This window comes from Drosophila sechellia, chromosome X (genome assembly GCF_004382195.2).
Source record: "Drosophila sechellia strain sech25 chromosome X, ASM438219v1, whole genome shotgun sequence".
Classification (NCBI taxonomy): Eukaryota; Metazoa; Arthropoda; class Insecta; order Diptera; family Drosophilidae; genus Drosophila; species Drosophila sechellia.
The window spans coordinates 21,366,937-21,390,833 of NC_045954.1; the positions used below are offsets into that span (position 1 = coordinate 21,366,937).

At 42.7% G+C, this 23,897-nt stretch overlaps 2 protein-coding genes and 2 non-coding genes across 10 annotated transcripts; 2 read left to right on the forward strand and 2 right to left on the reverse strand.

Annotated features, from left to right (window-relative positions):
* Positions 1 to 1,122: 1,122 nt before the first annotated feature.
* LOC6615213 (ATP-binding cassette sub-family A member 3) lies at positions 1,123 to 8,759 on the forward strand. The gene is made up of 10 exons (XM_032726003.1): positions 1,123 to 1,995; positions 2,065 to 2,208; positions 2,613 to 3,905; positions 4,032 to 4,411; positions 4,640 to 5,092; positions 5,210 to 5,550; positions 5,700 to 6,023; positions 6,085 to 6,433; positions 7,457 to 8,206; positions 8,275 to 8,759. Exons 1-10 carry the CDS (start codon positions 1,123 to 1,125, stop codon positions 8,453 to 8,455), a joined length of 5,088 nt encoding a protein of 1,695 aa, XP_032581894.1. The 3' UTR covers positions 8,456 to 8,759.
* Positions 8,582 to 22,243, reverse strand: LOC6615215 (ATP-binding cassette sub-family A member 3). Of its 7 annotated transcripts, none has more exons than XM_032725999.1 (13): positions 22,039 to 22,243; positions 16,357 to 16,597; positions 15,719 to 15,784; positions 14,515 to 15,103; positions 13,019 to 14,443; positions 12,619 to 12,955; positions 12,186 to 12,553; positions 11,272 to 12,124; positions 10,998 to 11,148; positions 10,765 to 10,941; positions 9,858 to 10,631; positions 9,612 to 9,800; positions 8,582 to 9,191 (listed from the first exon to the last, which is right to left on the reverse strand). In XM_032725999.1, the coding sequence occupies exons 2-13, from the start codon at positions 16,566 to 16,568 to the stop codon at positions 9,137 to 9,139; spliced, it is 5,196 nt and encodes a 1,731-aa protein (XP_032581890.1). In that variant the 5' UTR covers positions 16,569 to 16,597; positions 22,039 to 22,243; the 3' UTR covers positions 8,582 to 9,136. The 7 variants fall into 7 exon arrangements, with proteins under 7 accessions (XP_032581890.1, XP_032581889.1, XP_032581891.1 ...); XM_032725998.1 differs by lacking the exon at positions 22,039 to 22,243 and adding an exon at positions 19,120 to 19,209; XM_032726000.1 differs by lacking the exon at positions 22,039 to 22,243 and adding an exon at positions 18,792 to 19,100.
* Positions 20,901 to 20,994, reverse strand: Trnah-gug. The gene is made up of 2 exons: positions 20,958 to 20,994; positions 20,901 to 20,936 (listed from the first exon to the last, which is right to left on the reverse strand). It is a non-coding gene; the product is annotated as a tRNA-His (tRNA).
* On the forward strand, positions 21,166 to 21,273 carry Trnay-gua. The gene is made up of 2 exons: positions 21,166 to 21,202; positions 21,238 to 21,273. It is a non-coding gene; the product is annotated as a tRNA-Tyr (tRNA).
* Positions 22,244 to 23,897: the final 1,654 nt, after the last annotated feature.

Here is a 23,897-nt window from a genome sequence, read left to right on the forward strand (position 1 = left end):
AAGTCACTGTCAAAACAATATATTATAATAAACTGAAATGCAAGTGCAAGTGAACTGACTTTGAATTTTAAAGATAATATCCTGTCAGCGCCTCTTGCGCCTCCCCCGCATTCGGCAGGACTTTTATAACTATTTTTTCTCATTTTCATTTTTCCTTTGAAAGCACTCTGGTGTCATTTTAATGCCCACTCCCTCGCCTTTCTTCCGGAGAAATATACGTAAAAGCTTTTATTGTCGTTTGTTTGCTTTAGAATGCAATAAAAATGTTATGCCAAAGGATAAATAAATACGCCTGCATGTTGCCAAAAATCAACATGCGACTGACACGATAGATCTATCGCCCTATACTATATATGTATGTATATGATACAGAAAGGAGGTCACATGCATCAAAGATGACCAACGAAAGAGGCGAAAAAGAGCGGATATGAAAATTGACAGCAAAAAGAACTCCATTGAAATAGAAGGTTTAAATGATCGAAGGTGTTGGAAAGTAGACAAAATGATAAGAAGGATAGGTATTCATTTAATAACTTTAATAACAGTGAATAACTTTAATAACCCGTTACTCGTAGAGTCAAAGGGTATACTAGATTCGTTAAGAAGTATGTAACAGGCAGAAGAAAGCGTTTCCGACTATATAAAGTATATACTTGTATATTCTTGATCAGGATCAATTGGCGAGTCGAACTATAAAAGATTTTAGAGGCAAAGGCGCAGCTCAAGTTTGTTGACCCACTCTAACGCCCACAAACCGCACAAAAGTGCCGCGCCCACATTTTTGAAAAATTTGTGGATATTGTTTCATAATGTGTTTGGTCGTGTAAATTTCTATCGATTTGCCAAAATTATTTTGCCACGCCCACTCTAACGCCCTAAAGTCGCCTGATTTTATTCCCCAATATCTATCGATATCCCAGAAATATGATGAAAATTCGCGTTCGCATTCACACTAGCTGAGTAACGGGTATCTGATAGTCGAGCAACTCGACTATAGCATTCTCGCTTGTTTATTTTATTTTCAACGCGTCTCACAGCTCACACTTCATCGCAGTAGCCTGTTTCGTATCAAAGCGAACGTATCATATATGGAACCCGAGCCCATCTGAAAACCCTGGAACGATGACGGTGCGCAGCTACATCCGCAAGTTTCTACTGATGAACTGGAAGAACCATAAGTTGCAGCTGGCCAATCCGTTGGAACTGCTGGTCATATTGCTGGTGCCGCCATTGTTCACCCTCGTGGCTGTGCTGATGCGGTTCTTCATACCGGTGGATCATCGCTCTGATACGGTCTACGATCCGATCGACCTGGACCGCAGCTGGATGCAGATGGTCGAGAAGCTGGAGAAGGCGCGACAGGTGGCCGATACTTACAACGTGAAGGGGAACCCGTTTACTCCGCATCTGGTCATCGGCTGGGCACCGAAACGCTATGGCATATTTCAGGCGATGATGCGCAGGGTCCAGAAACAAATCGAGCCGATGACCTCAGTGGGCTTCGAGGATTGCGAACAGATGCGAGAGTCGGTGATCGAGAACAGCTTGTTCGCGGGCCTCTGTTTCGATGGGAGTCCCTTCGTAGAGGACCAAGTCTTCGAGGAGGACACCTTGGAGAGCTACTCGAACATTCAGCCGATGCTCAACTACACGATCCTCCTGCCCAGCGAGCTAAGACTGCTGGACGGCGACTTTCGGATGGCCAACTGGATGACTCTGTACAATGATGATCCGCACACTTTTGTCCTTAGCCGACTCAACCAGCCGTATGAGGGCGGATTCGTTGGCTATGTCCGTGAGGGCTTCATTCGGCTCCAGAAGTCCGTCAGCGAGTCCTTCCTGGTCCTGACCAGTCACAAGTCCTTGCCGACCATTCAGATTAGACGCTTTCCCATCACAGGCCGCGAACAGGACCCATTGATGGGTAATCTCGACTACGGCATGCCCCTTATAATCATAATAGGGTTCCTCTTTCCCGCCCAGCTATTCGTCTGGGTAGGCCGATGACCTGAACTCCTTGTTTACAGTGCTTTCAAGCTTCCTTCCTATTTCATTTATTTTCAGCAAGTGGTATCTGAGAAGCAGTCCCAAGTTCGCCAGTTTCTAATCAACATGAACATTGGCAATCTCATTCACTTCGTGTCGTGGTACCTCAAGGGCTTGATATACGAGATGATAAGTTCCCTAATCATAGCAGCACTTTTGAAGGTAGGTTATTCAAATTATACTATCACTAAGCATCCAATTACAAAACACAGCAGGAACATTAAGGCAGTAAACATTCATGCAACTATGTACAGAAGTTGTCCGAATAACTCTAGTACTTAAGTGAAATTAATAAATTGTCTTAATCGCACTATAGCTTTGTAATGGGTACCTTACCTAACTATAGCTAGACGGGTAGTGAATTTCAATGTACAATATTATTCATTTATGCTATTGTTAAGTCCACCTTTGATCAGTAAAGTACAAATTCAATTTGAAACGATTTATGCTTGGTCTTGGCTTTCTTGTATAAGTCCTCATGCAACATCACTTACATAAGTCAGCTTTGCAAAGATATAATTTTAGTTCGCTATGTTTACAAATACTCTAATTTCTTCACTGTACAGATAAGGTGGGACCAGGACCACGGGGTGCTGACCCAAACACCCTGGTACATACTGATCTTAGTGCTGTTCTGCTACAACTGCGCTGCCGTTGCCTTTGCAATAATGGTGGCAGCCTTTTTCCGGAACGCCCTCAACGCCGTTCGGGTGTTGACAATCTTGTGGATAATGTCCTACGTGCCCACCTTCATTCTGTCGAACAACTTGGAGGGCAATATCCACGCCCTGCGCTACGTGTCGTATGCGCTGCCAAATGTGGTGGCAACTCTGGTGATTGAATTTCTCATCGAACGCGAGTCGATCGTCCATATCACGTGGGAGGACTCTGGGTACAGACTCAACTATGACGGCGGCCACATAACGGTAACCTCGAGCACCTGGATTTTCATGCTGAACTCGTTGGTTTACTGCGCAATTGGTCTCTACGTGGACATGTGGCGGGGTGGCGACCGATCGGGCAAGAAGATGAAGAAGCCCAACACGAATGCCAGTGTACAGGAAGATCCATACCACGAACGGGGGGACAGTTTCACCCATCAGGGTCAGGCCATTGGCGTTAACTCCACGAAAATCTACGAGGTGGAACCCTCCCATCGGCGCTTCAAGCTGAAGATCAAGAAGCTGTGCAAGCGGTTTGCGACGAACGATCGTCCGGCGTTAAATCTCTTCTCGTGGAATGTATACGAGAACGAGGTCACCGTTCTGATGGGCCACAATGGCTGTGGCAAGAGTACACTGCTCAAAATACTAGCCGGCTTGGTGGAGCCCAGTCGGGGCACTGTGATGATATCCAGCCACAATATACAGACCGAAAGGAAGGCGGCCTCAATGGAGCTGGGCATCGCATTTGGCCATGACATGCTCCTGACCGGCTTCACAGTCATTGATTACCTACGATTCATTTGCCGAGTTAAGGGACTGCACAACAACATCGAGATCGATGGGCAGTGCAGCTACTTTCTTAACGTCCTGCAAATTGGAGGCCTAAAGACCAAACGAATCCGCACCCTCACCGATCGCGATTTGTGCCTGGTTAGCATCTGCTGTGCCTTCGTCGGTAATAGTCCCATAATCCTCATAGACGACGTTCACTCCGATCTGGACAAGCGCACGCAGTCGCTGGTCTGGAACCTGATTAACGAGGAAAAGTCCAAGCGCACCATTATCCTGGTGTCCAACTCGCCGGCTCTGGCCGAAAACATTGCCGATCGGATGGCCATTATGTCCAACGGGGAGCTCAAGTGTACCGGAACGAAACCGTTTCTGAAGAATATGTACGGTCATGGCTATCGATTGGTGAGTATTTGGGTTATCCTATTCGGGCAGCACGCTACAACTGGACGTAGGTTTTTTCAGTGTTAAGCAATCGCGTATTGCATTTAACTAACAGCTTTAATCAACACTTCATTTGATTACTTTCAGACCTGCGTTAAGGGCAAGAACTACAAAAGGGATGAACTGTTCGGCATGATGAACAGCTACATGCCGAACATGAGCATCGAGAGGGATATTGGGTACAAGGTCACCTTTGTACTGGAGAACAAGTTTGAGGATCAGTTCCCTATGCTAATCGATGATCTGGAGGAGAATATGCAGCAGCTGGGTGTGGTCAGTTTTCGGATTCGGGACACGTCGATGGAGGAAATTTTCCTGCGATTCGGATGCGAGGAGAATGACCAGAGTGGCGCTTTTCAATCGCACGAAAACACGCAAATCCTGCTGGAGGAGTACTATTCCACACTGGCTGAGGCCAATGAAAAAGGTCGAAGGACTGGCTGGAAACTGTTTTTTTTGCATGGCAGGTATTTGAAAAACAATACTCTATAAAAGCTATATGCATATATTTCGAAAAAAGCTCCATCAAAAGTGTGATAATAGCTGCTGATCCATTAACTACTTTTAACCACAAAATCTTCGGCTAGCCGAATCTTACGTATATACCCTTGCAGCAATGATAGGGTAAATGTATTGTCGTAGTAAAGTCAATATATCTGCAATTTATAAATTACATAATTATTAACCAATGCCAGGGCGGTGATCTACAAACGTTGGATTGCGGCCCACCGACACTGGATCGTTTTAATTTTTGAGGTTCTGGCCATGGCCCTGGTGGCGGTGTGCACCTTCTCCAGCATTTTCATCTACGGCAAGAACTATGAGTTGGCACCGCTGACCTTTAACCTCAGCCAGCTGCACACCGTGGACGCCTTCGTGGAGCTCTTCTCCGAAGAGGAGGATGTAAAGGATATGCACGCCTATTACACGGAGCTGCTCTATTGGTACGACGCTCATGTGGCGACGCTGACAAGAAACCGGCATAACGCGTACGCCCTGTTGACCCAAAACCAGTTCACCGCCCACGTCAACTCGCGCTACATTTTCGGGGCCACGTTCGATCAAAAGATCGTCACCGCCTGGTTTAATAATATACCACTGCACGCTGCACCCTATGCCTTGAATGTTGTCCACAATGCGGTAGCCAGGTGGGTTTCATTTGTTTAAACAAGGCTGCCTCAGGTGGTAACCTAATGCATTTGAAGTAGGATGCGTCCAATTTCAGCTGTTGTACTTTCATAACCTAACCAGTTCTTATGCCGCAGGCACTTGTTCGACGAGGAGGCCACCATTGATGTGACCCTGACGCCGCTCCCGTTCCGTACGGCCATTAACAACTTTCCGCCCAGCACCCATACATTTGGTGGCTGTTTAGCCTTTGGCATTTGCTTCGTGCTGACCTTCATCTGGCCAGCATTCGCGATTTACATGATCACCGAGCGTGGAAGCTTGCTGAAGAAGCAACAGTTTTTGGCCGGAGTCAGGGTGTGCAGCTACTGGACGTTTACGGTTGTATATGATTTGCTCTTCCTGCTGATCTTCTGCGTGTGCGTTGTGGTCATGGTGGCCTTATACGAGAATCCCAACCACGACGCCATGCTATACGGTGATATGTCCGTCCTATGCCAACACCAATATAGAATGCCTGTCGGTTAAGCGAAGATGGGAAATGCCAAGCATTTCTATCATCACTGGACTTGATAGATGTTTGCTACACAGAGTTTTGATCATGCCTATTGACACATCCATCCACAGGTTACATATCGGTCACATTGATGCTGGGAGGATTCTGGGTGATCCTGCTCGCGTATTTATTGGCGAGCCTGTGCCGGAACCCGTGCTATGGATTTTTGTGGCTATGCGGGATTAACAGTATCGGCCTCGTCTGCTTCTCGCAATTCTATAGAACTGATCCAGAATCTATGCTCCTCGAGCCGACCTTTTTGGCCATGTACACGGTGGCCACAGTTATATGCAAGCTTTTCATGATCTACGAATTCAAGCTAATCTGCATGGATCCCGTTGTGAATTTCACCTCCGTCGAGGTATTCAAGTGCAATAGCACACCCAATTGCTGCAGTTGAGTATGATTCCATAAAAAAACACAATTTTTCTATAAATATCTCTCTCTCTTTTATAGTAAAATCGAACTACGGCACTTTTACCGCGGGCATCTACCAGGATCTGGTGTTACTGACCCTACTTAATATTATCCTGCTGGCTTTCCTTTTTGTCTCCGAGTATCATTCCATCTTGGGGTTTGCAGACTGCCGTCTGGATTCCGGGACGGATGAATCGTCGGATAGGAACCAGGAAAGCCGTCCTTTCCCTGGCATCGTAACTCATGACACCGCGACTGTTGTAGATAAAGAACACACTAGTCGTTTGAATGATGAGGAGCGCAGCAAATGCGCCGCTGTCGGGATTGGGATTGTCTGCAAATATCGACGAAATCGCGTGCTCAGAGATCTGGACTTCACTGTGGCCAAGCAAGTATTCATTGTGGAATTACATTTTTATACGCAAAATTTAAACATAAAAGAATTTGAGACTAATCGGCTATCTATTTCATCGACTAGCAGATACCCGTTACTCAGCTACAGGCAGTGCTAGGGAGAAATTTCAGAATTCATTTCGCATATCGATAGAAATTGGCTAGAAAAACAAAAAAAAAAAGAAGCAAGAATTTTATAGTCGAGTTCCCCGACTATTAGATACCCGTTACTCAGCTAGTTTGAACGTGAACGCGATATCGATAGATATTGGGGAATAAAATGTGACCGGTTTGCGGCTATAGGGCGTTAGGGTGGGCGTGGCAACGTGGGTCAACAATCTTGCGCTGCGTCTTTGTCTCTGGAATCTGTATGCTGAATCTCAACCTTCTAGCTTTTATTCTTTCTGAGATCTCGACGTTCATACGGACAGCCGGACATGGTCAATAATATATATACTTTATATAGTCGGAACGCTTCGAGTAACACATGTATAAAAGCCTTTCCTTAAAGTGTTTTTGGGGGTTGGATGTAGTATACTAGATACCCTGGAAGAAGAAGCTTTTCCGGCCCTATAAAATACATTTACTTTTGATAAAGACCATAAGTCAATCTAATCTGGCCATGTCCGTCTGTCAGTACATATGAACGCTGTGAGACACCTAAGCTTTGTAAACTTGTTTCAGAATATGGCCCATAATTGTCACGACAAAACTTTAGTTTCTATTTATCATAAATGTTATCATTTGCTTTGTCAATTCTATAGATATATCAAATTGAATATAGACCAAGACAACTTCAACGTTTAAAAACTGCAACAAAACTGCAAAAAGCAGGCACGCCCACAATTTCTAAAAATGTTTTTTTTTATTATTGCACTTTATTTTTATTATTAAGCAATTTAAAAGTTATACTAGGTGAGTTGAGGGAAATTAGCATTATATAACCTTGCATACTTTCTTGTTTTGAGTTCCTACAAATAAATGTAAGCAAACGTTTATAAATATTATTTATACCCAGATCGGAGTGCTTGAGCATCACGGGAGCGAACAACTCCGGCAAGACTACGCTGCTCAAGGTGGTGGTGAATGAGACAAAGATGAACGCTGGACAGCTCTGGATCCATGACTACTCGGTGAACAGCCACCGTGTCCAGTGCTACCGGATGGTGGGCTACTGTCCGCAAAAAGACAGCCTTCCGGCGGAGTTTACACCGCGGGAACTGTTGTACATTCACGCCATGTTTCAGGGCCACAGGCACCGCATAGGCCGCGAATTGTCGGAGGCACTGCTCCGGCTGGTGGGACTCACCCCTTGCTGGAATCGGTCAGTGCGCATGTGCACCACAGGTCAAATCCGGCGATTATACTTTGCCTACGCCGTGCTGGGATCCCCGGATCTCATCTGTGTGGACGGTGTGCCAGCTGGACTGGATCCGACCGGCAAGCGAATCATCCTGATGATGACATCCACCATGCAGGCGATGGGATCCAGTTTCTTGTACACTATGCTCACAGGTCTGGACGCCGAGCGACTGTCCCTGCGCACGCCACTTCTCTTAGAGGGCCAACTCTGGATGATTCGGCCCATGGACCCGGAGACCGAGAACTATAAGAGCGGCTACCAGCTAGAGGTACGATTCAAGAGGAAGGTCAATCCTAATGTCAGCATGTCCCGGGCCACCTGGAACCTAATCAACCACTTTCCCATGTCACCAAACAAGAAGTTCAGTGCCTTCATGGAGATCAAGTTCCCCGATGCCGTGCTCAAGTGAGATTAACCTTTGGCTCTTTGTAGGCAGAATAACTGAACTCAAACCAATGATGTTTAATTTCCAGAATTGAAAGGGATGACTCGATGGTATTTTTATTGCCGTTGGGCACGACCACCTTCTCGGAGATATTTCTTACACTGCGCAAAGATGCCTTCGAAATGAACATTGAGGACTACTTTATCACACGCAACATGCTCGTAGGCTTCCAGATCTTTACCTACGATCAGCATCAGGACAATCCATAAGATTTAAGATATAGTTTGATTTCTCTGCAGTTTATCTGTCTGTTTTAAGCTATTTGGAAAGATTCATTGTATTGCCTTGTGGGGTTTAAACAGTTCACATTCCCTCCTTAAATACAAGAACATTAGTTTACATTTAGATAAAATTTAATTCAATCGTATAGTTTTACATTTATATAGTATACATTTAACATAGTTTGTAAATTCTCATATGTATCGTAGAGTTTGTGCCACAATTAAATTGACTTATTTACACGCTTTGGTAAGCCGGTCTAAGTACATCGGACTAAATACACATATTACTATATGCAACAAGTTTCCTTTGGGCGCTGGGAATAGTTTCGGGCCAAATCTGGCCAATACTTTTGGAAGGCGAAATGAAAGAATAAATCAAAACTAAAAGATCTTGGGAACTAATAGTACATATCAAGCATTTGTATATGGATATATGTATATACATATACACATATATATGAACATAAAAATTAAAGATCTCTCGTCGTTTAGTGTAAATTTCGCTAGATGATCACAATGAACTAAGGCTGCTATCTATTGTCAGGTCGAGCTTAGAAACTATTTGTTAGCTGTTCAGGCATCGGCGTTGCTTTGGTATACAACATTATTATCTGTGAGTGTAAGATCAGGTGAAGATCGGATCGTAACGGACCCGCTCAGGTAGTTGGTTCAAAACTCATTAGTTAGCAGGCACTTGCACAGCTTCCTCAATTCCGAGAGGCGACTTGATAAAGGAGGGACAAATTTCATAAGGAGAAAGAAAGAACAGACGTAACAAGGTTAGCATCAGCTCGGCATTCAAGGCGGGCGCTAGTTAGTGGGAAATTGTTAGCTCTTTAAGGAATATACGCATGCAGCTAGCTGAGTTAGCTTGTAACATTAATGTTAGGGTGTTGGCTAAAACTACGAACAAAAAATCATTAAACAAAATCAATGAAATGACAGATGAACTACTCCGAGTGCTGTTGTGCATGAGAAATAGGATGTTCTGGCGGTGTTGCGGTGCTCGTTTTGTTTAGGTGCTGGCAATGCGATGCGATGCGACAGGCAGAAGATGAAGCCAGGAAGCAAGAAGCCCGTTAAAAAGAAGCCAGGTGGTGTTTGTTATCAACTGGGTGTCGGGTCTTTTTGGGGGCTAGCTCACTGATTGGCGCGCGTATCCTCGCGCTGGTATTTGGCGAACTCGAGAAAGATCTCCTCCAGCGTTGTCTGGCTGACTGAGTAGTCCTCCACGTTCAGCTGGTCGCGATTGCTCTCCATCAAGCCGAAGATGCGAGACCATTTCACTCCAGTCAATGGAATGTAGAATGTTAAAATGCCCTGGTACTCCTCCCTTTAAAAAAAAAAAGGTTGATATATAAAAGCAATAGTGAGAAACAAATAAACTCACTGCAAAATAGAATTTGGATATTCGTGCTCCACAAACTCCTTGACGGCATCTATGTCCTGCTGGGCCATTTGGGCGGGCACGGTCTGCTCATCCGGATTTCGCGCAAAGCCACCACTCAAACGCGCTTGACGCAGTGCCTCCATATTGCGGCGCACCTTGATCTTGAGGATAAGGCCCTTGGAGAACTTGTTTTTAAGATGCTGCGTGGAGCCAATGCATTTGAATTCTCCGTTCACCATAATCGCCAGTCGCGTACAGAGTGCTTCACACTCCTCCATGCTGTGGGATGTGAGCACAATGGATTTACCCGAATCACGGATTCGGCACACCATGTTCCATAATTGACGCCTGGCCGCCGGATCCATGCCGGTTGTGGGTTCATCTAGGTAAATAACGGACGGACTTCCGATCACAGCAATGGCCGTACTTAACTTGCGCTTATTTCCGCCACTATAGGCGTATGTTTGTTTATCGATGTGCTTCATAAAGCCAAATGACTTTGCTAGATCCTCGGACAACTGTCGGATGCGAGACTCCTGGACACCACGTAACATGCAGAAAATGCGGAGCACCTCGCGACCCGTCAGATCATCCAAAAGTGCATCGAACTGCGGACAGTACCCGATCATTTTGTAAATGCTGTTCATGTTCGACTCCAGGCTCAGACCCTGGACGTAAGCGGCTCCCGAGCTAATACGCTCATCGCCGGTCATCATCTTAAATGTGGTCGTTTTGCCGGCTCCGTTCACGCCCAACAGCCCAAAACATTCGACTCTGTGGGGAGATGGAAGAAGCGAGAAAAGATCTATTGTTAGAGGCCATCTTATTTTATACACTATAGTTTTTAGCTTTCAGTACTTCCAAATATAATTAAAAAAATTCATAATAAGTAACATACTCAACTTACTCCTGTACGCAGAGCGACACTTGATTAACGGCCAGAAACTGGCCGTAGTACTTGGTGACCCGGTCAAGCACCAAATTCTTGGCGGCCAGCTCATTAGAGGACATCTGCAGAATTCGCTCCCGTTCGTTAGCAACATCATCATCCAATTGACCTTCCGTTGGTGGCGGTGGAGGTTTACTAAACATGATACACATCGTTAGACGGGACACACGTCCGGGGTGGCCATAACTTACGATAGCATTTGACGGATTTTGAACATCAATTCGTTGATCAATCTAAACTCAAGCACAATAATGATAAGGAAGAAGACGACTCCGGTGACAGTCATGTACACAGTCTCGGGCAGAACGCCAGGCTCTTCCCAAGCGAAGTAAGGCTTAATGTCTGAAATTGGAGAGTATAATTAATTAATTAAGATAATAATTTGTTTTACTTTGTGTGATGAGGCATCTCTTAAGGCCTTCTTAAGAATGGCTCGTTACGGGGATAGACAAGTCAAATACTCACTGCAGCATTGTGGCACCAACTCGCAGAGGAGAATGGGTGGAAGGGCTCCGGCCTTGGCGCAGGCATTCCTTGTCGCTGTGTTGGTGTAGACCTTATTCAAACTCATAGCCAGCGAAAAGTGTGGAAAGATTCGGAATATCCAGCCTAATATGTCCGCAGTATCCTTCGTATCGAATAATTCCGAGGACATCACCACGACCACAATGAAAAGGGCCATGCCGCAGAAGATATTAACAATGGATACCCTAGCAAAGCCTGTGGCCGGTTCCCTAAAGAACAACGACATTATGTAGATGAACGGCAACACGGCGAAACCAAAGAGCAGTAACAATAAATAGTATCTGCCCAGTTCTCCGAAACTGGATAGGCCGGGCTCCTGGAAACAGACAATCGTAATCACCACGATCAGAGCCGTCACAATGTAGGATGCAAAATCGCAGATGAACTGCGACAACCAGAAGGTCCAGACTTTCACGCCGCCCACAAACTGCAGCAACTTGGCTCTGGACTCTCGCTCCTTGATCAGAAACAGAATATATATTGAGCTCACGAAGCACATGCAGAAGCACAGATTGGAGGCCAGTTGGGTGCCCAGATTATTGCCCGTGCTCAGCTGAGAGAGCAGCGTGCTGGTCGTGTACGGCAATGGTGCATTTGTCACCTGGATCTTCACCGAGGAACCAAAAAGCTTATCGGCAATGGCATTGTGGACCATGTTCACTGTCAAGGGAGCAGTGTGCAACGCCTGGTTGTTCAGCCAGGCAGTAATTTTGGACTCGGTAATAGTGGCGGCAACCAAATAGCGCGAGTTAATGCGCACCTGGATCGTTTTTCCCAGATCCAGGATGTAGTCCTAAAATTAAGATACAATTATGCGTAAGGAAGAGCAAAGACAAGAATTAGATATAACCTACCTCAAAGCCCTGAGTGCCTGTTAGTTCCAGACCATAATTACTACCATAGGAACGAGCCAAATCCTCGTATTTATTAGCTATTTCACAGCCAGCACCGCTTTCCACATTAGACCGATCCAAAACAGTTACAGCCTGGGGATATTGAGTCAACGAAATGGTAATGGGCTTTAGTTCCTGGAAAGTTCCCTGCGTCTTTATGATCAAAATGGTGACAACCACGAAAAAGACGGGCATAATGTTTTGGATGAGCAGAAGGAGCTTGTTGCGCCACGTGTAGAGGAACTTTTTGAGGAGCATGGCCTTCCATTGGTTCAACAGCAGCTGCAATCCCTGGAGCAGTCGTCGATTCTCCGAGAAGATGCCGTCCGCTGCAAACAGTTAATTGAGCTTATCAAGAGTCCAAGAACCAAGATCGAGTTCAAACACTGCTTACACTGTACAGATTCGTTGTCATCCTCGCCACGGAATCCACTGCCTCCGTTCATAATCTCGTGTTGGTCCTTTATGTTGCCGGTATTGTCTTTTTCTGCGCCAACCTTCATGAACACCTCCTCCATCGATGTGATGCCCACGCCGTAGCCATTTAGATACAGTTCGTCTGATTGTTCCTCCAGTTGTCCAAACATCTCCTCAAACTTGGTGGAGGCGCTATCCGGCAGTTGATAGGACAGTTCCGCGCCAATATCGCACTCCGGCTTCAAGCCCGGAATGTACTTGTTCAGTAGAGCAGTCACCTCATTCGTCTCGCAGTCATCTCGTTTCACACAGATCTTGAGGTATTCACAAGTTTTATAAGTACATCTATCTTAAAATAAAATCTGATCTCCACTTACCAATCGGTAGCCCGATCCATATTGCTTCTTCAGGAAAAATGAGGTTCCTTGGCACTTAAGCTCACCGTCGCACATGATAGCAATACGATCGCCCAGCACATCAGCCTCGTCCATAAAGTGAGTAGTCAGCAACAGGGTGCGCCCCACCTTCTCCTGCTGCAGTAAGTCCCACAACTGCCGCCTGGCCGACGGATCCATTCCTGAGCTCGGTTCGTCGCACAGCACCACCTTTGTGTCGCCGCAGAGGGCGCAGCAAACGGACAGTTTGCGTTTCATGCCGCCAGAAAGTTTAGATGAGGCCACATTCGCCTTGTCCTCCAGCTCGATCATCTTCAGATACTTTGCCACCTCCTGCTCCACGGCCTTACCGCGCAATCCCTTCATCCGACTGAAAAATCGAATGTGATTCGACACACTCATCTCATCGAAAAGGACATTGTGCTGTGGACAGATGCCCAGAGACATGCGGGCTCCTTCGATATTGGTTCGGATGTCACTGCCGTTTATAATGGCTGTCCCGCTCGTTGGGGGAAACATGCCCGTCAGCATCGATATGGTCGTAGTTTTGCCGGCTCCATTGTGACCAAGCAGAACCGTTATCTCATCCTCAAACATATTCATTGAAAGGCCTTTTACGACCATTTTATCACCAAAGCGCTTTTTGAGATGTCGCATCTGCAGGCCGATATGCTTGCCCTCTGGTTCCGTTTCAAAGGCCTTCGGATCCCGCTGCTCCACATGCCCATTGGGAATGTCCTCCACTCCCGTGTACTCCCGTTCGCCGCACCAAAATTCGCGGGTGAACGGGAAGTTCCAGGGGCGGGGCACACCAAAACTACCCGGCATCACTTGCTCTACGTACAAGCAGATAACCATGTAAATAACGCACGATACCAGCATCATGATCATCACGGCTCCCAAAGTCAACGTGTCATCTACGGAAACCGGCGTGAAGAAGTTGCTCCACTGCAGACCCTCGCCTGTTCCCTCGAAGCCCAGGATCAGTTTGATGCCAAAGCCCATGGCCGTGTTTGAGATCAAGCTCCAGCCGAGCTTGGAGGAAAGACTCAGATCGTCGTAGCTATTTATGGTAAATGAATACGGAATGTAGGCGATGAACCAAATTAAGCCCGTAACGGCGGCCGCAGTGCTCGCTCTGGAGAAGAATGTGGCCATCATGAAGCAGAAGCAGATGCTCGATACGATGTATATTATCAGAAAGAAGACCAAAGCCGTAAAATTAGCATGCGTCAGTACGGCTACACCCTCAGACCAATTGATTTTGACCAGAATGGCAATCAGAATGGCCGATATGGTCAGCATGATGAAGGACTTGACAAACCAAGCGGTCCAATGGAGCCAGTTGTTCAGCCCCATGATCTTCATCACCTCCTTCAGCTGTTTCTCCTTCTCGGCGGTGATGTACTGCAAGTGAATGAAATGCCGTGAGTGGAGACTCTAAGTATAATAACCACAATCCCGGCATAGTCACTTACCTTGGTGATGTACGTGCAGGGATAAATGAAGCTCAGCAGTATGATCAGCGACATTATCGAGGACATGCCCTCCAGGAGAGGATCGAAGATGTAGGCGGGAAACGGATAACGTTTCATCACCACATTCGGCAGATCCTGTTTCCCCGATCTTTGTCTTAAATACGCCATTGACAGGCTGTGCTGCAGGGGCAGAAATCCCTCTCGCAAATAGCCCGGCGGAATGCCACCATCGTCGTCTCCTTCGTTTCGCGGTCCAGTCAGATCGATTGTGGGAAACAGCCGCATCGTAAGCCACGTATTTGCTATGGCTATCGTCGCCGTTCGCAGCTCCGCTGGGAATCTCAGTGCGAAATGAAAGTCATCGGGTAGAGTGTCATTCTCCGTCAGATTAGCCCAGGCATCGTCGAACTGAACGCCGGCAAAGGCGTTCTTGCTGACCGTATCCAACTCCAGTTGGGCGGCATTCTCCGATTCGCAGATCTGGGTCTTACCGAGGCTCTGCCACGCCTCTTCTACCAGATTCTTCAGCACGGGATTGACGGGTGAGTAGCACAGGGTGAACTCAAACTTTGAAAAGCCGCCATTCTCCCTAACCATTGCAAATCAATCGGCATTAATATGGGTTATGAGTACGCATATAACATATATGGTTAGTATTTTAATGAATTATTGTTAGAATGGGAGTGCAGCCTTTATTTTAATTCAAGAATTTCACTTTATTATCATTATTTTATTAATCCCTAATCGTTTCGACAGTGTCGCTTGGTAGCAATATAAATAAAATAATAATATATCTGTCAGCAGTGCCTGCGTCTAAGTGCATGAAAAGATTATTTTAGAAAGGTACTAAAAGACTTGAATGTAAAAAGTCGCACAATGATCAAAAGCTTATCACTTCTTTTAAAGTTGCAACAAGTTCAGAAAATATAATACGAGTATGGCAGATCACTACACCGTTTACTTATATTATCTTATCTTCAATTTTTGTTTATACGCTACAACTTTTAAATTATTATATAGCTCCAAAAAATTTCATTTAACACTTTCTTATTAAACTTGTACCTGTGTATTTAGGATTTTTGGGTTCTAAACGTGCAAGTGAAACATTCCGAAATGTTGCATTTTGTTATTTGCTTTTGTTAGGGTGACCGGTTAAGTACGTTAAACATTGATTTGTGTTCTGTTTTATTTTGGATTTGTTTACCTCCGTCGATTGGGTGCAATCAGCGCTATGAGCTTGCCAAGGTAGGACGATCTATGCAACGAATGTCTTCAGGTTTTGTGGCCAGAACAAGACAAAAAACATTTACATATATTTGATATAGGAAGATCTAAAGGCGTGATTGCCCTGAAGAGCAGTAAGCTAAATTATAAATTCGCATAGAAGCCAATAAAGATAGGAAAGAAAACTATTACTATTAAGATCAGCTTTATAGGCGTTATAATAAAGCAGAATCCGAACAGCAGACTAGCAAGCCAAATAATACTAAAATATTAAGAAGAAAATAAAAAAAATTTATGAAATCCATATAAAAAAATAAAGACATGGAGGACACGTAACATGTAAGGCTATAGTAAATTTAAATGGAATATATAACATAAGTAATCGTATAGTAGAACTGAAAAAAATAACAAAAATTAGCATTTGGGCAAAAAATGCAGTAAGTTAAGAATGAAGCATATACAGCACCTATTTAAAGCAAATAAAAGCATAATAACATTAAATCAATTACATAAAATGCGCTTAGGGAGCTTAAGCTAATTTAATTTATATAATGAAATAAAAAATAGTAAAATGATAAGACAAGAACAGGTACCGAGATATCATGGTTAAAAACTCACTGCAGCAGATTGAGGTCTGTTAAGTTCTGCTCATTATAATAACGGACTCCTTTTTGCTCCGTATCCACCAGGGTGCGGACCAAAACGAGGAGCAAGGAGAAAATCGCTGGCAGCACCAGCTCGATAACCATCTGCCACTTGTGGTTCCATTGGAGGGTCCAGTTCTTCCACAAAAGCAGCACAAACTTATCCCAGTTCGTAACCTTTGCCATTTTGCAGATTTGTTCGATTGGCTTTTGGACTTGGTTTAAATATGGATATGTAAAAAAAGTTTTTTTTAGCCTTAATGTTTTTATGCCCATTACGCGTAGTGTAAAAGGGTATACTAGATTCGCTGAAAAGTATGTAACAGGCAGAATGAAGCGTTTCCGACTATATAAAATATATATATTCTTGACTATGTCCGTCTGTCCGTATGAACCTCGAGATCTCAGAAACAATAAAAGCTAGAAGGTTGACAATTTGTTGACCCATGTTGCCACGCCCACTCTAACCGCCCAAAACTGCGACGCCCACACTAACGCCCACCGCCGAACAGGTCACGCCCACACTTTGGAACAATTTTATAATGTTTTCTCATTTTATTCCCCAATATTTATCGATATTCCAAAAAAATTATGAAATTTCGCGTTTGCCTTCACACTAGCTGAGTAACGGGTATCTGATAGTCGGGAATCTCGACTATAGCATTCTCTGTTGTTTGTATTGATGTATGAGATTGGATCATTTTTAGAACAGGCAGATTTGTTAGTTAAATGATTTATTTCCACCTAAAATTGTAATTATTCACAAAACTTGTGTGCTAACTTAAATCATTTAATAAAAAACAGCAATGTAAAAGTGAAACCAATATCAAATGATATTTAAAGGTAGCTGATATTAGATACATTAAAAAGTATATAACGTATGCAAAGTCTATCCGTCCTCTCGTCCGTTCGCTTGAACGTCTAAATATTCGAATAGATAATGTATTCTATATATAGTACATAACTATTCTTTCTGATTCTTAAAACTAGTATTCAATTTTATTTGAAGTATATTATGGGACTTATTTCTTTTATAAATGACTTCAACCAAATAATTATTATCTAAACAAATAAACGGTTATTATATTTACATGTTTACGGAACTAAATGCCACTTGAACTAACCCCGACTTTAGTAAGTGAACAACAATAGATTGTTCAATGTCAAGTGCTCTTTCGATTTATGCATTCTGCGTGTACTCTAATCTTCGACGCTGATGTTGGATTGATAAGACTGTGGCCAAAGCTAAAAAATCACATTTACCGACATAAATAAAACATATGCCGTGTAACACCATTGTTATTCTGTTTGTTTTTGTTTGACTTATCCATCTCAAAAGTAATTAAAATTCAACTATTACGAACCTATTAAAAGTTAACTAAAAAGTTTATTGGAATAACAGGTGCTTTTCACATGCGAAAGCATTCCAGTTCTGCCACTTCACCACTCGCTTTTCTGTTTGCATATGTTAAATGCTGGGTATCTAATAGTCGCGGCACTCGACTATCGCATTCTCTCTTGTTTTACTCGTATAACCTTCGTTCCCTTCAGTTACCTACCATAAATATACACGCTTTATTGAACTTGAAATACACATTTATTGCTCTATTTCAGTTTGCATTATCAAATGCACTCAAAATGTCTGGTAATTTAATTTTCCTATGGCCTGATACCCTAATAAAGATCGTTAGTCCCAAAAGTTTGTGTTGTTTGAATTCCCTGGGTACATATGTATAACTCGGCTAGAAACAATTAATTCAAAACAATCAGATTCATTGGCAGCTGGCTGCTACCAACTGGAGCTAAAATTAAAATGGAATCATGTCTGGCAACTGGTTCTGATTAAAACATTAAGTATCTGGGCGCGAACGGAAAAACTTGCTGATCTAAGGATGATTCGCATAAAATTAAAGTTGAATGTACACATAATACGATAAGTTGAAGGCTTTCGCTGCTGCAGTTCCTCTATTATTGTCGGAAATATGAAAATGATTCACGATATCTCGTTGAATTGCATCGTGTTAATAAATACTAATAAAGATAGTTCACCGTAAAATTTCAAAATTTTGGTATGTAAGCTTTTTATCTTAGCAATGCATTTTTCTTTGAATAATAATACTGTTTTTAAGAAAATACATCACCAATGAGTCAAAAATACGTGCCCTTTTACATGGAAATTTCTATATCATAAGACCACAATTAACAAAATAAGTAAGAAGGCTAGCTTAGGGAAGTCGAAGATTATGTACCCTTACAGCAATTATGTATAAAAAACTGATATATACCAAAAAATAACACTCTAAAAATTTATAATCTGCGAAAAATTTAATTATTTTATATTATTTTCAATTAATTTTTCTACTCTTCCTATATGATTTACTCGTCCGATTTTGACAGATTTTGGCGTACCTGGGTATATCCTCGGGCGCAATGGTTGTCTCAAATATCGTATTTATTTTTTTTAAAGCATTGTCTTAAGGGTATTCACAACAATACTTTACAGTCGTACAGCGATGTTTTTGTTAAGATGGTGGGGACTACAAAAGCGAACCACCCGCTTATCCGGCAGAGAAGGCACTAACGCACAAACCCGTGTAGGACAGTAATAAACAGAGATATAGCGGCATAAATCCAACAAACGTCAGCGACAGGTGTACTAGCGATATGATAATCCGAGGGCGGATTGGGCAGTTGGCGATGGGTGTGGCATTTGCACCTGCCAAGCACCGGCACTTACCCGAAGCTTAGCCAAACAAAGAGTGTCACACAGCCGCGGCACAAGAACAAATAAAGAAAAAACAATTGGTCTGAATGGGTAGGCAGGAACTTAAGCTCGGGAACTCGGGAACTCGGTAAATTGGTAAGTCGGTAAATCGAGAACTCGCGGACTTCAGCGGTCACTCGACCGTATCGACGAGCGGACTTGTTCGAACTGAATCGCAACGCGGGCCAATCTTCCTTTTTTATCAATAGAACGGAATCTAGCCCTGTTCCATAGAAGGCCAATAAAACAAATAGCATTTATTGTCTCGGCCTGGCTAAAAAATGATAAGCCCAAACTCTTTTTCGGTACACGCTGACATATGTTCGCGTTCGATTTTGGTATGTAACGGGTCAGGGAACACTGCGACCCCATAAAGCCCCAATATCAGGAGGGAATCTAACAGAAATGGATTGCTCGCTACTCAATGTCATCCCTATTGGCTAATAAAAAAGCTAATTTAATTACTCGATTACAAAGGTGAAAACTCAAATATTCAAATAGCTTATTGCCAGGGTCTTAAAACTACTTAAACTATACCAATAAGAACAGATAGAGGATTCATAAAGCCCAAAGACATACTATATACAACAAAACCTTTGAGCTCTTTGAGCAAATTTTTATCAACCGTATCTAATGAGTATTGGATGTAAAGATAAGCATTTATTGCAGATACATATTGTCTCTCTTCATTTAAAGAGAGTTCGCAATTCATGTTAGTTTTGTATGTTTTCAGCCAAAAACCGAGATACTATGTATCCAAAGGATTAAGTTTGCTCCATTTTTGCATAGTGGTAGACTAAATATAAATTAGATGAAATTTTAAAATATGGTCGGCATATCAATTTAAATAAGTTGTAAGAATGTTGAAAATTGTGGGCGTGACGGCCAAAATGACCTTGGCATATCCATTAAAACAAAAACAAAAACTATAATATGATATAAAATATCAAAACATTTTACTGAATGACTAATTCCAAAACCCTTAGGACTTCTTATTCTACTAAAACAAATGCAGCACCTTGAGGTGAATCATACGGGACGCGTGGCCGTTGTCATTATCTTTTAGCCACATTCTTATACGCCAGTAGAGTCGTTGAATGATTCAAGTTAGTTACGGTTAATTGCTTGTCTGGATTATGCGAACTTTGAGTGGTCATGTGAATATGGTGAAGTTTACACTTGACTACTGCGATTAGACAGAACGGCACTTTGGGAAAATTCTTGAAACCCGTGCTGCTAAAATCTTTGATTGTATACGGAGAAATTTTCACGGACACCTGTTCTTCGCAAAGGTCTTATCGCACATTAATTTGAACGGTAACTATGACATCGACGTATTATATCGCTGCTTTAAATTTATTGTTCGCTCGAGAGTTCATGCACGTTTTGGGCAATAAATATTTGGAGCAAACTGTTCGCGAACGGTACAAACTGTTGTACCGAATGGACAGGTACCAGAAAACTTAAAATTCTCACGGCCTGGGAATGGTTAAAATATATGTTACGAATCTAGGTGTGAGAGGTTGCATTGCTACTCGTTACTCGTTGCTCGTTGCTGGTGGGAGAGCAAGGGAAAATGTAATATTTATTTGGGATAACGATAAGAATTAGCAAAAATAATTAAATATTTTATGATCGAAAGCAACGAAAGTGCGGCTGCTTTCCTGTTACTTTAATTTAAATGTCCGATGTTCCCAGATCAGCAATATGATCTCTTTGTTGTGTGCAAAAAAATAAAATTAAAGTGGAAAAAATCCTTCGAGTCGGATTTGAAACAGCGACCTATGGATCTCTGCCATTGCGATTTACCATCACAGTCCACCGCTCTACCAACTGAGCTATCGAAGGTGCGATGGGCACTCCGTCCGAGCAGATAAACAAGAGCTACGAAATTGAAGCCACGCGAACTAGTAAAAGTGAAAGGTAAGCTATGAGATGCATATACATATGTAGCTGGCATATATATTATATAGAAATTTTAAATAAAGCAATGTCGGCGGGGCAAAGTTTTTGACACAACCTTCGATAGCTCAGTTGGTAGAGCGGTGGACTGTAGATGGTTTCATATTGAGTGCAGAATACAGAGCAGAGATCCATAGGTCGCTGGTTCAAATCCGGCTCGAAGGATTGTTTTTTTTTTTGCCCCGAAACGCTCCGAAATGCCATAATTTGCCCAGGGCGATCTTGAATCATAAAACTAGTATTAGGGCCCCCAATAGCAATACGATGCGGAATGTTGATATGGATTGTTTCGCAGAATGTACCGAAAGCAATAAGAGCACCATTCATCACGAGGACCTCTAACCTGCTGACTAATTTGGAACGATGAATCATCGAGTGTCGTTAATGGCACCTGACATTTTGACATGTGACGCACATAAAAGAAGGAGCACTGTACTATCGCCAACTGATTGGCCATAGATTGGCCCATTTAGCATTTCTCGTGAACAGTGGATTGCGGTGATGATAGTGGCATTATCATGAATTCATTAAGCCCACAGCACACTACCCATTCACTTCCCAAGGGTCTGAAAAGCAATCTGTAAACTCTCTGTTGATCGATACTAGGAAGTTTAAGAACTGATAAAGCCTACCCCTATCAGACAACAAACACATGTAAAGTTGAAAGAATTAGTCATACTAGCAATCTCTTTTCAAGATCATGCTGTCAAAGCGCTCTTAAGATAACAATAAGGAATACCCTTGTTTTTGATTTGAAATGAAGAGTATGCGGTAGACGGGTATTGTGCAGTTAAGCATCTGGAATGTTGACTTTTTATTCATTCAATCGAAAATAAGAATATGTATATCCCCAACGATCGTGAGTCACTTTTTAATAACATGGAACCACCCATAGAAAATTAGATAATGTTCAATTGCTCTTGCACTTACCCCGTGAACGTTTTGAAGGCAATAATTGCAATTGCAACTCTGTTGGTTTTGCACTGTTTGTTGTTCTTGCGATTAAGTGAGAGCCCACTTAGTGATAAAAATTAGATCGACATTGAGCATTACTGCATAATCGATTGCCAATCAAATTGCTGCAATTGCGATTAATTATTTATGCTGACTCTTTGCCCTTTTTGCACTCGCATTTGCACTGTCACTGAAATTGGAATATATTGCAGGGATAACAAAAGCAAAAAAAGTTTTCATAAACAGGGTTGCATAGCTTTAGTTCATTTAGTTAGGCCCTGAACCAGGATTTTTCAACTAATTTAAAGCAAACACTCTTTAACCTCTTCGATTGTTTTCCAATATTAAAGATAAACATTAATATATGCAAAAATGTACATACATATATATTAACAAAAAAGAGATTATAATACGATGTTTGCACAATTCACTTTTATGAATATTTAAATTTATATATATATTTATATACATATGCACAGAGTTATGAAAGGATAAACATAAAACTTCAAGAAATTCGATTGTTTCCTTAATATATATTGTATAAAGGGTGTTATTAAATTCATTACGATCGCATTTAGCAGCCCATTCCCCAACGGTCAAAGTTCAACGGCGGTGCCGTCTAACTGTAAATATGACTGCATCACTTGGGGATGCGCATGAAACACTTTACGCCCGGGAAAATGTGTGTATGCACCGTTATACAGACAACACAGACGCCTCTTAAAGAACCGTGCAAGTGTGTGCTTGAGTTTTGGCAAAGATATCGAGCAACAACTACGAACCGGCAAATCTGCGGCAAGAACTCGGATTTCGCCCACTGTGCTGTCTAATGATTATTCCGCACTAACACCGCGAAACATAAACAATATATATGTGCGTTGCACGAATATTTAGCTTTTATTAGTTTTTATCTCTTGCTGCGTCATTGAGTTGCCCAGAAGTTCATAGTTAAATCGATTAGTGAAACGTCGTCCGCACTTCTATTTGCTATTTTTTATATCAATAATTTGGCTGATTTGTTTTTAGGGGCTAAACAGCTGTTGTTGACACACACACTGAAACACACACAGGAAAATAATGATAATGTAATAGTAGTACTTCTAACGCCGCCGGAGATGCCAAACAAAATGAAACGAAACGAACTGTTAGGCAGCTAATAACAACAAAGAGAGCGGAGAGAGCTGAGCACAGACCAGTGCTGAGCAGTCAGATTCTAGATTTTGTCTACTTTGCGGTAGACTCCGTTTTATGATAAGTAACGCGCAACAATTTGTAAACGGACTAACAAAATCTTTCTAAATATTATTTGGTTTCAATAGTCGTGAAAGAAGCATCCCGCAAATAAAAACAATTTTAAGTTCATTCTAAAAGTTTGTGTAGCCTTTAAAGCTGCTTCTTTGAAGCCAAAATGTGGGCAGCACTAGCGGTAGCAAAGGAACGAATAACAACTGTTACGTCAGCTGGCATTGAAAGTGGGAGCGAGAAATATTCTAACGCCAAAAATATAAGCATCGATTATTGGTCTATCGATAACGGATGCGCGCGCTAGTTGATATGTTTCAAAATTAATTTTAAAAGTAGTTTCAAATCAACGTAAATCGCAGTATTTATTTTTTAATTGAATCCTTGCCAAAAACTCAGCGCACTAAGAATACAGTTTTAAATCTAAAAGTGTGTCTTGCCGCTAAACTGCCTGTTCATCAATTATCAATTGCTAGTCGGAAATGTGTCAAAGGAACGAGCACGCAAATGAAAAATGAATGCGGGCACGTGCAGAGCTTCCCAGAACCTATGAACTTCCCCAGGGATTATTATTATTTATGCAAAGCCACACG

Coding starts and splice junctions, on each gene's coding strand:
- LOC6615213 (XM_032726003.1), top strand. CDS start 1,123: ATGACGGTGCGCAGCTACATCCGCAAGTTTCTACTGATGAACTGGAAG. Junction 5,093..5,209: donor GTCCACAATGCGGTAGCCAG/GTGGGTTTCATT, acceptor CTTATGCCGCAG/GCACTTGTTCGACGAGGAGG. Junction 5,551..5,699: donor CCACGACGCCATGCTATACG/GTGATATGTCCG, acceptor ATCCATCCACAG/GTTACATATCGGTCACATTG.
- LOC6615215 (XM_032725997.1), bottom strand. CDS start 19,403: ATGCTATTTGTTTTATTGGCCTTCTATGGAACAGGGCTAGATTCCGTT. Junction 12,956..13,018: donor ATGGATCGGGCTACCGATTG/GTAAGTGGAGAT, acceptor GAATACCTCAAG/ATCTGTGTGAAACGAGATGA. Junction 9,801..9,857: donor TATCCAAATTCTATTTTGCA/GTGAGTTTATTT, acceptor TTTTTTTTAAAG/GGAGGAGTACCAGGGCATTT.